The sequence below is a fragment of the Manihot esculenta genome, chromosome 8 (assembly GCF_001659605.2).
Source record: "Manihot esculenta cultivar AM560-2 chromosome 8, M.esculenta_v8, whole genome shotgun sequence".
NCBI classification, from domain to species: domain Eukaryota; kingdom Viridiplantae; phylum Streptophyta; class Magnoliopsida; order Malpighiales; family Euphorbiaceae; genus Manihot; species Manihot esculenta.
In genome coordinates, this window is record NC_035168.2 from 3593060 (window position 1) to 3609148 (window position 16089).

Consider the following 16089-nt stretch of genomic DNA (forward strand, 5'->3'; position numbering starts at 1 on the left):
GTCTTGTCATCTCAGCCGGTTTTGTGGTGCCAGGAGATCTTGGGGATCTCGGTCACCTACCTGACTGAGGTCTTGCACAAGATTCAGGCACTGTGGCCTTACTGTCGCTTCGTCATCTCAGTTTGGCTTTGTGGCGCCGGGAGATCTTGGGGATCCCGGTCACCTACCTCCCTGAGGTCTTGCGCAAGATTCAGGCACTGTGGCCTTACTGTCGCTTCGTCATCTCAATTCGACTTTGTGGCGCCGGGAGATCTTGGGGATCCCGGTCACCTACCTCCCTGAGGTCTTGCGCAAGATTCAGGCACTGTGGCCTTACTGTCGCTTCGTCATCTCAGTTCGGCTTTGTGGCGCCGGGAGATCTCAGGATCCATGTCACCTACCTCCCTGAGGTCTTGCGCAAGATTCAGGCACTGTGGCCTTACTGTCGCTTCGTCATCTCAGTTCGGCTTTGTGGCGCCGGGAGATCTCGGGGATCTCGGTCACCTACCTCCCTAAGGCCTTGCGCAAGATTCAGGCACTGTGGCCTTATTGTCGCTTTGTCATCTCAGTTCGGCTTTGTGGCGCCGGAAGATCTTGGGGATCCCAGTCACCTAATTGATGATATGAGATCCAAAAAATAGGGTTTTACAAGGGTTCTGTGAACTTAGAAAAAACTTACTTCGAGAGGTGAATGCCCCTCTCCTTTTATTCTTTTTCTTCGTCTGTCAGTGACGTGTAACGGTCTCACTGCCATTGGGTCATCTGTCTCTGCCACACGGATACGGACGTACGAAGATATCGGATATCTGCTCCATACGTAACGGCAATTTAATTCTCCCCTGGCACGCATGCGGATGGACCTGCTAGGCGAATGGGCTGGCTGCCTTTCCTCCTTCGGGCTGGGCCGAAAGATGAGAGTAGGACTGGAGCCCAAAGGAGGTCTGGTCTCTGGGTTGGAAGGGCTGGGCCGGCCTAATTGAGAGATCTAAATGGAGGCCGGTCTCCAGGATGAGCGGGCTAGACTTGGTTCGCTCAGGAGGCTTAGAAGCCTTCGGATCATGGGCTGTCATTATGGGTCCGACCTCGTAACGGGATGGTGAGATCCAGCGGTCATCAACCCTTAACGTATATAATAATTTTAGATTGGCTGAGTGTATAAACTCAAATGCGAAAAAAAATTTATCATATTTTTTAAAAATAAATAATAAACTATTCAAATAAATAAATATATGGTTGAGAGTTAAGTTTTGTGCCAATTTGTGACACTTCATCTAACAAATAGCAATTGATATCATTAAATCTTAGCATATAAGTTCAAATAGACCTGAAAAGTTATGGAAATCTTATCAATGATGAAACAACTCTTCAATGCGTAAGAAATAAAAGTCTTAAGAATCTACAATAAATGAATATTAACAAAATGATATTTTTCGTAATAATAGAATACATTAAATGAATATTAATAAAATTATTTATCTAACTTTATTATAAAAATAGATATAAAGCAATAATTAAAAATTACAGTTTTATACTTAAAGCGTAGTCATAAATCAACAGTAACAATTTGAAATTTATTGTATTTTCTCGTTATGAGTATAAAGTATTATCATAAAGTTGTTTGAGCTTGAATCGGAAGTGATAGTAAGGTAAACTCTCCTGATAATAGCAACTACTTAATTCAAACCACTGAACTAATAGATAAGCTTTTCACCTAAGATGCTTCTTTAATCGGAGGTGCTTACGCACATGATGAGCCAGAGCCAATTTAGCCAGCCTACAGATCTAGCCAAAGTCTTTAGTCCATTATTTCATGAGACATTAAGGGAAAAAAAAAGTAAACAACAAGAGCCAGATATGTCCTTAGAAAGTAGCATAAGCAAGGCAAGATCATAAGGCCGTGCAAAAGAGAAACAATAAAAACATTTTGGTTAATTACATGTGTTACAATATTTGATGTCATAACACTAAAAAACACTCGTCTGAAGAAATGGCCAAAATAATTGTCATACTTTATTTTTTTTAAATCCTGTAAGAGAAGAGAGGCAAAGAGGGGGTCCCAATCCCACGAGCAAGAAAAAGGACAGGTTGCACGCCCTACAGAAGCAGAGGTTGCATTTGAGATTTAAAGCACCTGGGGCCTGAGGGCTACCAACTTTTTGAGATTGGGACAGTGACATATTAATACAAAGGACACACACAGAGAGAAAAAGTCTATAGATAAGTACACATGCCTCATCTTTCTTCAACTCGGAACTTCAATTGGACTCCACATGCATGCAGATGCAGTAGTTAAAAAGGTAAAAAAATCACTAAGGAAAAAAAGCACAACTTGTGAATGCTGATTAACTCTTCTTTGTTGCTTGTTCACATGTCAAGTTATCTCATTTGCTATGCCTATGTAAGTATCAGTAGAAACAAGAGTAATTACTATTCCGTTCGAATTGAAAAAATCGATCAAATTAAAAGAATTTAAAATTTTAATTTTATATCAAAATAAAAATACTTCAGTTTAATTTTAAATTTTAATTTGATTTAGGGGTATTTTTTACAAATTGCTAAATTCAATGCATATATAATTGTGACTATTCATAAGATACTGTGTTGAATTATTGTATTGCTTGTTCTATCTTTTCTTGAAGAGCTGAAATTTCTCAAATTATTATTGGCATTATTTTAGTTAAATTTCTATATTTATGTTACATCTGATGAGCATAAAAGATGGCAGAGGAATGTAGGGCCATTGTTTTGGCATATGGCAAAGAATACCTGGAAAATATTGTTCATGCTCAGCCTAGGGTTCCATTGCTAGCTGCTGCTGCTGCTGCATGTACTTGATTTTCTAATTAAAAACTTGACCAACATCCATTATATACCCCCAAGGTTTCCAATGCTTTTCTAATAAAGTGCTTTGATATTTTTCTTTTAATGTATATGGATGCGGTAATTGGGGTGTTAGAATCTCGATTCTCCTAATTCAATTAAATATATTTATTATTGGATTAATTTTGTGAGTATAATTAAATTAAAAAATTTTTAATTTTTTTATTTTCAATAAAAATTTTATAAAATTTAATGTAATTACATTAAATTTTATAAAATTTTTAATTTCATTGATATATTACTTTTCCTCATTCAAACTGATTTCCTTTACTCATATAAAATTTATATAAATTAATTTATATATTTAATTAATTAAATTTACAATTATTAATTAAATTACTGTACATATTTATACTTCAATAAAGGTGAATATTGCTTTTTGTAGTAATCATTATTATTGTTATAAAAAATAATAATTTAATCTGATTCAATTAGTAAATGGTAAGGCCGCATGATAGAGATGGCTCAGAGCATCACAACTTATTATTTAATCTTATATTATGGAAAAAATTTTACTTGCTTCATTAATTTTTTAAAATATATTAAAATATTTTTAAAATTTTAAAAAATTTATTAATAAATTATTTTATTAATTTTAATCGTTAAATATAATATATAATACTAACTGTTAATAAAAAATAACTTTTTATAATTCACCCTTTTAATTAAAACACTAAATATTATTATAAAATGAATAAAAAACAAAATTATAATTTAATTTATATAATATAAAAAAACTCATTTAATTTTATAAAATTATTTATTAATTAATTTTTTATATTGAAAATATTTTAAATTTTTTAATAATATTTAAATTATTAAAATTAATTAATAAATTTTTAAAAATTTAATAGGTATTTTCATATATTTTTCCAAACTAAACAGTAACTAATAAATTTTTAATTTTTCCTTAAAAAATACTAATGGTATAATTGGAGTTGGTTCCTCTATTCCGTACTTAAAATGGGGGAAGGTGGAGGCAAAATCATTTACGAAGTCAACATGAAATCAGATTCGCAATTTATCTTTTCCCATTCATAATTTCTGATCTTTCACACCAATTAACAAAGTAAACCCAATACCAGTCCCCTATTGTTATTCATCGCTATGGCGTTGTTTATTGAGCTGAAAGATCTCCGAGTTTAAACTTTATCAAATCAAATTACCGAAAGAGAAAAGAAAAAAATCTTAAAAGCAATAATCTAATCGCCTTGCAGCCTCTTTCAAGCCTAGAATCTTCTTCTCAATTGCGTCATCAAATTGTAATTTACAGCACTAAAGCAATCTAAACCAAACATTTCTTTTTTCCAATCCAGTCCAATCACACAACCATCAACAAGAAAAAGATGGAATCCCAAGAAACAAACAAAGAAGAAGTGATGGAAAAATTTAAAATATTTACCAGTTTGAAGTAATTAACAGCGTTAACATGGAGAGGCTAGCTATTCTCTATTTTTTAACCTTAGCCTTAGGTGAATCTCTGTGCAGGTGACTCATGCCAGGAGCCTCTCTTTGAGAAGGACTTCTCCAAAACCCAGTACTGTAAAATGTCTCCCACATCTCCTTCTCTAGCTTCACCATCGCCGCCTCCTCCTCCCCCTCCGACGAAGACGATTCCTCTGAATCGGACTTCAAGGCCATCAACTCATGGGCACTTGCCGACGGATGAATTTCTATCACTGTTTCATCGCACCCACATTGGCATCTCTTTGTTCTAGGCGGCAGCAATCCTTTCTTGATCAGTTGCTTCCTCCGTTTCCTCCTCAAAGCCCGTCGCCAGAGCCCAGTGGGAACTTTGTAGATTGTGAGGTATAGAAGGTTCACTAACGCACATGGACAACAACAGCAGACTGCGGCACACTCAGCCGTCGTCCCTCCTGCTAGTTCTGCGAAACGGCCGCTACAGCTGGAGGAGTTTGAGGAGGCGGAGTTGCTGTGTCGTTGAAGAAGTGGGCGACGATTGTTTAATGAGGTTGAAGAAGAAGATGTGGATTGTAAAGGCTGTGGGCGATGGATAAATATCTGCCCACCTATCAAAGATTGCTTCTTTGACATGGTGGCGGTGGAGGGGGCAGCAACAGTGGTGCCAGAGTTGTCAATTTCAAAGAACTGGTCTTAACAAATGGTGGGTCTGGGAGAAACGAAAATTATCTCTTAATCTTGATGAAACTCGCTGGCTTTACGTGCATTGGCTACAAGAAAAATAAGAAAGAATCCAATTCAATCAATCAAGATTAAGGGGCAAGCACAAAGCAGAACCCCCTTTCTCTTCAAGTATAATTAAAGATAGAGCATCGGAGGCGGTGGTGGGGGCGGAAAACGGCGGAGACCCAGCCTCTTTCGAGGCTGGGACAGGGAGGTGATCCAAAGCGAGCTAGAAAGAGAAATTTTGATAAGAGGAATCGACAGTGGTGAATCGGTGATGAAGTGGATTTCAGCTTTGAGGATAGGAGGCGTACCTGAGAGAAGACAATAGAATACTAATCAAAGCTCATGAGAAATAAAAATGGGGTTTTTTTATATATAGTTAAAAAAATAAATAAAAGATTTTTTTCCTTTAATTTTTTATTTTTATCAAATTAGGGTTTTTACTCATGTTATCATTGGCAGTTAGGCATTTTGTCTTTATCAAATTTAGGTTTGCATACCAAAATTTTCCTAATTAGTTGATTTTGTTGGATTGGATGTCACCCATAAATTCATTTTCTACTAAAATCTATCCAATAATTTCGGTTTAAAATCATCTATTGCTACCTTCCAAAGTATTTTTTTAAAAAATTGTCTACAATTGAATTTAGTTATCGAAAATTATTTTTGAAAAGAAAAAAAATAATAAAATAGAGAATTAAGGCATATTTGGTAATGTTTTCTTGAAAAGGCAAAAACAATGAATTTTATTTTTTCACAAAATAAAACCCAGTAAAATACCACTATGTTAATTAGTTCAATTTATTATTATATTCAATTTTTATATTTCATTTGAATAAGAATAATAATATTAAAAAAAGATATTGTATAGTTGTTGCTCTACTGTATTTGAGTTAGATGGAGAAAAAACAGAGTTATCCAAACCAAATTATTAAATTAAACATGGAGAATTAAGACAGAAAAGTCTTACAAAAGCAAGAAGCAGCCATTTGTGGGTTCCAATTAAGTCTTTTGGTAGACGTGCATGCACAAATTGCCCTCTCTTTCGTTTATCTTCTCCTTATCATTAGCTTAGTCTGCCGACCTCATTCAATTTGCCTTTGAACCCTAAATCACCTCCCTTTACAATATGATTATTACTTGATAACCGCTTCCAAGTGTGATTATAACAGTCAAATTTTTTATATTTGAAGTTAAGATCTTAAAAAAGAATATAAAACTAAAATCTATCAGATTCAAGTGGACCGATTCATTATTGCGAGTCCTAATTTAAATATATAAAACAGGCCGAAAGGATCACGAGTGCTGGTCCAACAAAAAAATTTAGCCTAGTGATGTGATAGAAGATAAAATAAGCAAGTCTACTCACTTTATATTCCTATCCGCATATACACTGAAATAAATTAAATGGTCGTTTGATATAAAGGAATGCTCTGATATATCCGTACATATGAGATTGAATAACAGAAATAAATGACACTATAACAGAAAAGCGGTTAGACGTCACTAACAGATAAAAAAAAAGTGAAAAGACGTGATTTTTTCCAGTCAAATTTATACAATCACCGTAAACTATATTTTTTAAATTTCAAAATATCATTACTCATTAAAAATTTTATTTTTGTGCGAATTATAACCAAACTCGAAATATTTATATTGTACTAATTTGTTTTTTAAAAAATTGTGTTGAGATTCATTTTCTTTATTTTTACTATTTATTATTTATATTTATTAGCAAATTAATTTTTTTATTTTTTATATTTATATGTATTTAATATAATTTTAGGCAGTTATTATGATATTATTTATAGTAAATATTTCACATTATTAAAAAAATTAAATACTAAAAGAATTAATGGAAAAATTGAGAGATCTAGAATTAATGCTTAGATGGCAAGACTTGACTGCCACCTTTGACTATGATGGTGAAAAACTCCACAGTGTGCAGAAGAATAACCTTTTACTGGACAATTATTACCATTCTCGCTTAAGCGAGTAAGCTATACTCGAAGCAACCTAGACTCTTCTATTATAGGCTGTTAAGCACCGGACGGTCGTGCTCTGTGGGACCCTATCTGACGTGTCGCTTACAACGAGTGGGGTTGAAGATGAAACCCACGCGCTGCTTTGGCAGGTGAACAGTATTAAAAAGAAAAAAGAGGGGAAATTAAGTACGACACTGATGTGACGTGTTGGCTTTATTTGCCCATATAAGTGTTCACTGTTTTCCCACGTGTCATTATACTATACACCTTATTTTAGATGAACGGAGATGATCGAATAAAATATAAAAAATTGTGGTGGTTTTATATATATTCCCATCCAAGTAATCCAATCTAATCTCAACTTACTTTAGGTCAAATAAATATTAATATAATAAAATATATTTTCTATCAATTAAATATTATTTTTAATTTTAAATATTTAAAATTATTTACTATTTTTAATTAAATCAAAATTTAAAAAAAATATAAATACACAATAATAAAAATTGTAAATAATTTATAATAAAATATTGAAATAATATTTAATTATCTAAAAGCATTTTATTATATTATAACTTATTTAGATTTAAATATAAAATGAGGATTTTATTTAGCTAAAAGAGTTAAGTTGTGTTATTTAAACATTGGGTTATTTACACTTTTTTCTAAATATAATTTATAATGTTATTTTAAGTTAAACAAAGATATATGGAATGCACGGTTTAGCCTTTTTATAGGAAATAACTTAATATCTTGAAATTTTCAAATTTAAAATCAATACGATATTGATGTGGTCGAATGGTCTATTCAAAAAAAAAAACAAAAGAATATTAAGTAGTGGAAGCACTTTCATTCTCAAAATTAATAAACTGAATAAGGATGAGTATAAAAAATTATTTAAAATTTAAATATAATTATATAAAAATTAAAATTTATTAGATAATATCTGTTAATAGTAATTTTTCGTCGATGGAAAATTTTATGATTATAAACGTAATTAAGATTTATTGGACTGTATCAATTAATAGTAATTTAATATCGATCGAATAATGAAAAATTTTATGATTATAGAAATAATTAAAATTTACTGGACTGTACCAATTAATAGTAATTTAATATCGATCGGATAATGATAACTTTATATGAGACGTAATCGAGATCTATCGCATATTAAGTTATTAGATATTTATCATATGATTTCATTTTATGACGATAGCTTATAAAATGATTATTCTGTAATATTAAGTATATAATTATTAAATCTTAAAATTTAATAAAAATTATTTTTTTTTTTTTTAAAATAGGGGTTGGGGGAGTCGAACCTTAGACCTTTCAAGGCTACAGGATGCACTTTCCACCATATTAAGCCTTGGAATGCTATAAAAATTAATTATTAAACTCATAAATTTGATAAAAATGTTATAAAAAATTTGAGTGTTTGTAGGTGACATTTATTTATAAATAAAAGAATAGCAATTAAACTCATAAATTTAATAAAATAATACAAAAAGTCTTTGAAAGCGGTAAATATTACTAAAAGATAACTATAAAATATAATTAATTAATAATTTAGAGAGAAAAATAGGGTAAATGTAACTAAACAATTGCGTGACGCTAAATAAAATTTCGTTGCCAATTATTTGATTTGATTAAGGAGGTTACCCACTAATTAATTATTGCATATGATTATGAGCTTTGAGTTGAACGAACTTTTCAAATTTTGGATGTCATAAAATCATCATTGTCACTTCTTTTTTTATGTTTTATTATTAATTAATTTTGATTTTAATTCGTGCAAGTAAAAGTATATAAATCTAAATATGTGTTTTATATGTAAAATATTTTTAACCATTAGATTAAATCAAGCTATATTTTAGAAATCATTTTAGCACCATTCAGCCAATATTTATATTAATATTTTATTTTTAAGTTTTTTGCTACTACTAAATATGAAATTTTATTTTTTAAATTGTATTTAAAATAAAATTTTATAAACTTAATTTAAAATTAATAGTAAACGAATTTAAATAAATTTAAAAGATCTCATATTCTACTTCTTAATGCTCAATTCTCAATTGAAAAAAGAATAAAATTTTATTTTTGTTACTATAAGTTAGATAAAAATATTTTTAATAAAATAATTTATTTTTTATTATTTAATTTTAATTTAAAAAATTAAATATATTAAAAATTTTATATATTAAAATTTTAATAAAATTATCAAAAATGTGTAAAGTAATTTAAAAAAAAAAAATTATTTTTTTATTAAGAAAATATTTTTTATTAATTAAATTTTCAAAGTAATCTAAATATAAAAACATGTAAAGGGTTAATACTCAAATTCACTTGATGTGACGATAAAAATATTTCATATAAAAGGTTAAAAAGTTAATTTTGCGCAATTAATAATTTTTAGAATAAATTTAAATTTAACTTTTAAATTTTATTATAATTAACGAATTAATATATATATCATTAAAATTAAAAACTCAAATCACTTTATAATTAATTTATTAAAAATATTAAAATAATTTTCTTTTATTTTTTCAATTACAAATATTGAGCTAATGTTTCATTTATTAAAATTTAAACACTAATTTTTAGAATAAATTACACTTTAATTCTTAAATTTTATTATAATTAACGAATTAATCTCTATATCCTTAAAATCAAACACTTAAATCACTTTATAATCAATTTATTAAAAGCATTAAAATAATTTTATTATCTTTTTTTCAATAACAAATATTGAGCTAATGTTTCATCTATTAAAATTTAAGCACTTTGTTTATTTTTTCTATTTAAAAAATATTTAATTTTTTAGTAATTTTTATCTAAATTATCATATTCAACTAGCTTTTAACACTTTCATTTTTTAACTTCTATTAATTGTACCTAATAACTTCAAAACTTTCAAAAATAATTGTTTTCATTCAATTTCTAAAAGAGACTTATAATTTCAACAATTTTTAAAATGGTACCAAATAGATTTCAAATAGATTGTAGACTTCAAAGAAAAAAAAAAGTTTTAGAATTCTACAAAAAATATTTTAAAAAAAATTATATTTTTAGAAGTTTAATCACCCATTAAACTAATATTTATAATGAATAGAAAACTATAATTTCGTACCAATTGAATAATGAAAATTTTAAAGGTTTGGTTTTAAATAAGAACTAATCTGTTAATTACACTAAAACTCAAAAATTAAAGTGTAATTTACCTAAAATAAATGTTTAATTAATATTGACAGGGATTTAAGTGTTATTTGAAATGTTTATTTCATCCTTAACCCATTGATTAATAAAATTATAAATAAAAAAATATTTAATTTTGATGGACTTAATATAAGAGATTTTCAATTTGATTTCAACTAGAGTGAATTAAAGAAAAATAATAGTCGAGCCTCTCGTTTATATCATCTATATTATATATAAATATAGAAAATAATATTACACATTAATCGTTCAAAATAGGCAATGGACAGTCACTACAAATAGGCTCACGTGACAAGAATCTGTTAAATGAGTAATATGGTTCTATCCAAAAAAAGAAAGATCTAGATATCTTAATACTCGGTTTATCATAAATACTCGCCTCTCCTGAATAGGCTGAGTTTCTATATAAAATTATATTACGCTTGTAGTCGCAGGATCACCAACTTAGTAGGTGACAAAATCAATTTTCAAGCAACTGGTTATATCATCGTTGAATTATCAGAAAATACTATATTTATTTTCGTGTTCTTAAATTATAAAAAGGAAAGAATCATAAAGACAAAATTACGCAATTCTTACACAAATTCTAAATAATTCATTATTTATACATACTAAATTGAGTATTAGAGGAATCCATAAACATCGACCCTCACACACAACTCCATTTTCTGATCATATCAAAAAGTAAGGGAATAATAAAACTTTATAAAATATCTATTATTAAAATTTTTAATTATGTTATTTTTTACTTTAATTGGTTAAAAATTATAATTAATTAAAAAATCTTTCATAGGATTGATCGGTTATTACCTTTTTATTTAAATCAAACTCTATTCTATTAAGAATTATCTACATATTTATATAAGTTTTATAATTTTATTAATATATTTTAAAATTTTTAGTTCTAATTGAAGTTAAACTCCAATTAAAATCATTATAAGATAATGAAATGATGATATTTTTGAATCATAATATCTTTTAATTTTTATATATTTAGTTTATTAATTTTAATAAAATTAAAATATATTTTTTAAAATCATCATTTTTAATTATATTATTTATATAGTTTTGTTTCTATAATTACTTTTTAAATAAATAATTTCATCCACTCAATTTAATTAATCATTTAAAGATTTTCGTACTAATTAAATATCACATAAATGGTAATAAAATATTACTTAATTTGACTAAATTATAAATTATCTCATTCATTTATTCCAATAGAGTAAAAGAGGTGATAATATAGTTTTATTAAAAATAATGGTAAAATTGGAAAAGAAAACTAATACTTTTTCATCTTCTTAAAATAATCGGTAAAGAAAAAATGAATTCTTAAAAATAAGATATAAATGTGGTGGATAAAAGAAGAGCGTACAAAGTCTTTTAATTAATATATTTGTTAATATTTTTAATCTTTTAAAATTTAAAATTAATTTTTGACTAAATAAATAATATCTTATCATTCCATTTATTTGTAAAAAATAATTTTTATAAAATACATTCTTCACATAAAAAATATTTTATGAAAATTTTTTTTCAAATGAAATAAAAAATTTATCTGTAGACTTATTTATTATTATTAAAAAAGGTATAAATTAAAGAAAAAGGAGCCCTAACTTAACCTAGATCAAATTTGATAAGGATATATTTAATCAAATAAATAAAAAATTAAAAAAATATATGTATTAAGGAAGGAGTATGATGTTAATACATAATTATAAGTTTTTTAATAAGATTATATTTGAGCCCTTAGATTTCATGACACTTGGGCCTATACTAACCATTAAAAAAAATATAAAAAAAAAAGAGAGAAAATACCCATCTTCTTTCACTTTCACTTTTCATTGCCAATTGCCATGTGGAGAAATTCTCCACAATCCTTCATTTTCTTACACCAAAATTTTTCTTTTATTTTCTAAAATTAAATTTTCACTCCACCCAAGTCCTTTTCCTAGATAAATATTTAAGACAGGGAAAGAAAGAAGATAAAATTTCAAGTTTAAAGCTTATATGAATAGTAATAAATTATAGAAAATTTTAAGGTAAATTAGAGTTTATATTAGAAAGGAATTTCTTATCATTTTTATAAGTATTTTCACGAAGGAATTAGAATTTATTTTGGTTTATTCTTTTACATGTGTTGAATAATAACTTGAAGGAGGAGCGAAAAATTCAAAAGAGAAAGAAAAGGAAAAATGAAAAAGAGAAAGAAGATAATAAATTAAGAAGAATTTTGAAGAAAGAAAGTTTGTGCTTAATTTCTCTCAAATAAATCATTAAAATAAAATTTAAGTGAAAGATATGATTCAAATAAGAGAAGATAATATCTATTCCAATCGCAGAAAGATAAGTAAAAAAAATAGAGACAGGGACATAAGTGAGCTAACATGTACTATAAATTAAAAAATATTAGAAATAGTAAACAGACCAAAGTCCGGAGTTCCTACAAGGACTTATTCCATCAAAACTAAGAAAGATTAAAATGTTTCATATATAATTATGGGTACTTTTTCTATTTTTGGTTAGTCTGTACATACTTTGATAATGGACTAATTAAAGTATGCACATATTATCAAAGTTAAAAAAAAATATCCATAAGTATATCTAGAACGTCTTGACGTTCCTTAGCTTTGATGGCATAAGCCTTGGCAATAGTTCAGCTGGTTTATTCACTGTTTCTAACAATTTATGGCTTGTTGGCTCACTTCTGCCTCTACCTCTACGTTTCTTGGTTAGGGCAGATACTGCATATCCTTATTTGATTAATCTCTTTCATTTAAATTTTATTTAAGTGAATTATTTGAGAAAATTTGAGCACCACTATATAAATTACTTAGCATTTTACTTTTTCTCATACACGTGATAGTTTCAAGGAGTAGTAAATCAAGATCTATATTTATCTTATTAGAATTACATTACTAACTATCTTTAAGTATATTGAAAAATAATACAGATTTGTATTTGAATTATAAATTAAAAGTGCTATTGAAAATTTCTTTTTGGTTGATAAATAGGTATTATGAATCAAATATTTATGTTGTCAACGAATGTGATTTTTTTTTTTAGGGTTTGTGTTATATTGAGATTTGTAACCCAGACATTCAAGAAAGTTGGAGAATTAAGATTGGAGTTATTTGAAGTGTGTTATTATTCATAAGTTGAATTAGGTCCACAATATTGAGAAAATTTTGTTGATTATATATATATATAGGTTGTTGAAAAAATATAATAGAATAATAAAATTTGAATCGTGTTGAATATGATTTATTTTATAATTTTATAATAAAATAGATTTTTTAAAATTAAATTTTTTTGAAATTTAATTTTTAAAATTAAGATAATAATAATTTATTTTTAATTTATAATTCAGTAAAAAGTAATGAAATGAGAAAAATAAAATAAAAAAAAATAGAAGTCATTTTATATGAAAATATGTATGAAATACATGGTATTTATAATAGAAAAAATAATCATTATATATTATTTTAAATTTTGAGATAAATTACAAGGATTATATTTAATATTAAATTTAATTTTTAAATGCAACGGTCACAAAATTTCACCAATAATTTTTTTAACTATTATAAGATTATAAAATTTTATAAAATGAGGTAATTATATTTGAAATTTAAAAATATTTGAAAGGTTAAAAATAAATATTTATTGATAAATTAAAATATTTTAAAATATAAATTTATTTTTAAAACAGATGTCACATTATTAGAAGAAATATTGTCAAACACATCAAGCATTCAACTTTATAAAACCAAAATTGTAATTTTACACTCTATGAAAAAAATTTAATAAAAAATAAAATAATATAAAATAAATTTTATTAAATCTTTAATTTCAAATAAGAGAAGTAAAATTGAAAAAAGGCTTTATCTCATGAGCATCGGAGTTGACTCTAAAATTAAGAATGGATAATTACAAAAATCTATTTTTGACAATTTTTTAAAAACAAAATTTTGTAATTTAATTTATAATAAAATAAATTATGTGATTTTATTTCGATAATAGAATGAGATTTTTTAAAAAATAAATTAAAAATAAATTATATTTTAATCTTTAAAATTTAATAAAAAATATAATTTAATTTATATATTTTTCAATTTAGTCATAAAATTTTATTTATAATAAAATAACCCTTTAATTATAATTCATTTTTATATTCTTACAAGTTGATCCTTCAATATTATAATTTTATAAATAAATACTTATATATTTTACAAATTAATCTTTCATGTTTATCAAATTTAATATTTTGTATATTTAGTAATAAAATAACAAAATAAAAATTGAATTGAGAATTTTAACATAATATCTATCTAAATTTCAAGTCGAAAGGAATATTTTTCCATTTAATTTCTCCATTATCAATAATTTATTTATTTTTATTTAATTAAGACAAAAATAAAATAATTAATTTTTATTTTATTATTTTTTATATAAACATATTATAATTTAATAAATAAATACATTAATTTATAAATATAAAGGCTTATTAATAATGATCGTATTTAGAGATCAACTAATAAAATTATAGAAATTAATTTTATTTAAAAATATAAAAATTTAAATAAAAAATTATTTTATAAATGAATTAAAACATGAAAGATTAAATTCAAAACGTACATCACCTAAAAAATAGTTTTTAATTAATATAAAAAATAAATTATAATTTATCAGCAATATTTAATAGTATTAAAAAAAATTTACTTTACTCACAATGTAAAATATAAAATTTTTTTATTATAAATTAAAATATAAAATTTTAAATCCGAAACAATCTTTTATAATTATTCCAATCAAGAAATCTCGAGTTTCAATCAAACTTAAACTTCCTTTGTTTGAAAGAAAATTTTGATATTTTATACCATTTAAAATATTTAGAAAAATTAATTAATAAAAGTGGTTAAAGGAAAATCAAGTCACATTAAGAAAAATGATTTTTTTTTATAAGATAAAATTATTTTTTAAAATTTGAAAACTTTATTAATAATTATATATATTTGTTAATATATTTTATTTTTAAAATTAAAATAAACAATAAAAATAGATTATTTTGTATGAAAATATTTTTATATAAAATTTTATATGAAAAATATTTTCTAAGTGCAAGTTATTTCTTATAAACAAATGGTGTCTTAAACTAATTATATATAGTATTTGAAAAATGTTTTTCATTAAAAATATTTTTTAAAATTTGTAATTTAAAAAATAAAAATATTAATAAATTTATAAATAATCGTGTAAATAATTTTTTTTTATCGAAAATAGAAAGTTTTTGACCAATTTTTTTAGCATTACAAATGTTAGGAAATATAAAAAATAATTTTCAGCAAATAAATGGAGAGTTAATGTAATTAATAACAAACAAACCTTCATATAGAAACCTAATGTTTGCTGAGAGCAGACAACAAGTGAAAGTGATGTGTGGGTCTAATTTTGGCCAAAGCAATAATTGGGTGAAGCAGATCCTTGAGAACCACAATTCCATGAATTACTCATAGAATCAAAACATTACATGTGAATTGGGGATCTAAACCCTAATTATGGTAACCCTTTCAACCAGCATATATCCCAATTTCATATGTGTGGTTAATTCAGTTGCTATATATCTACGCCCTTTTTGGCCAGATGGCTATTTGTAATACCATATCCATTCATTAAAGCTGCATCTTTTCTTTTTCAATAAATTTTAGGTTAGTTCTTAATTTGAAAGAAAAAGTATTTAAAATATTTTGAATGTGAAATTTAATATACCCTTTTATATTTATAATTAAATTAAAATATAAAATATTTTCAATAAGCAAATGGGTATTATAAATAATTATAAAAAATTTTAAAATGTAATAATTTGTGTTCGTTGATTTGCTAT

General features: G+C 25.8%; 1 protein-coding gene across 1 annotated transcript; it reads right to left on the reverse strand.

Moving 5' to 3' along the window:
• Positions 1–4308: 4308 nt before the first annotated feature.
• On the reverse strand, positions 4309–4914 carry LOC110620917. Its single transcript, XM_021764864.1, has one exon. It carries the CDS (start codon positions 4912–4914, stop codon positions 4309–4311), a length of 606 nt encoding a protein of 201 aa, XP_021620556.1.
• Between the last annotated feature and the right edge of the window lie 11175 nt (positions 4915–16089).

Excerpts from the sequence above, each read along its gene's own strand:
- LOC110620917 (XM_021764864.1), bottom strand. The coding sequence starts at position 4,914 with ATGTCAAAGAAGCAATCTTTGATAGGTGGGCAGATATTTATCCATCGC.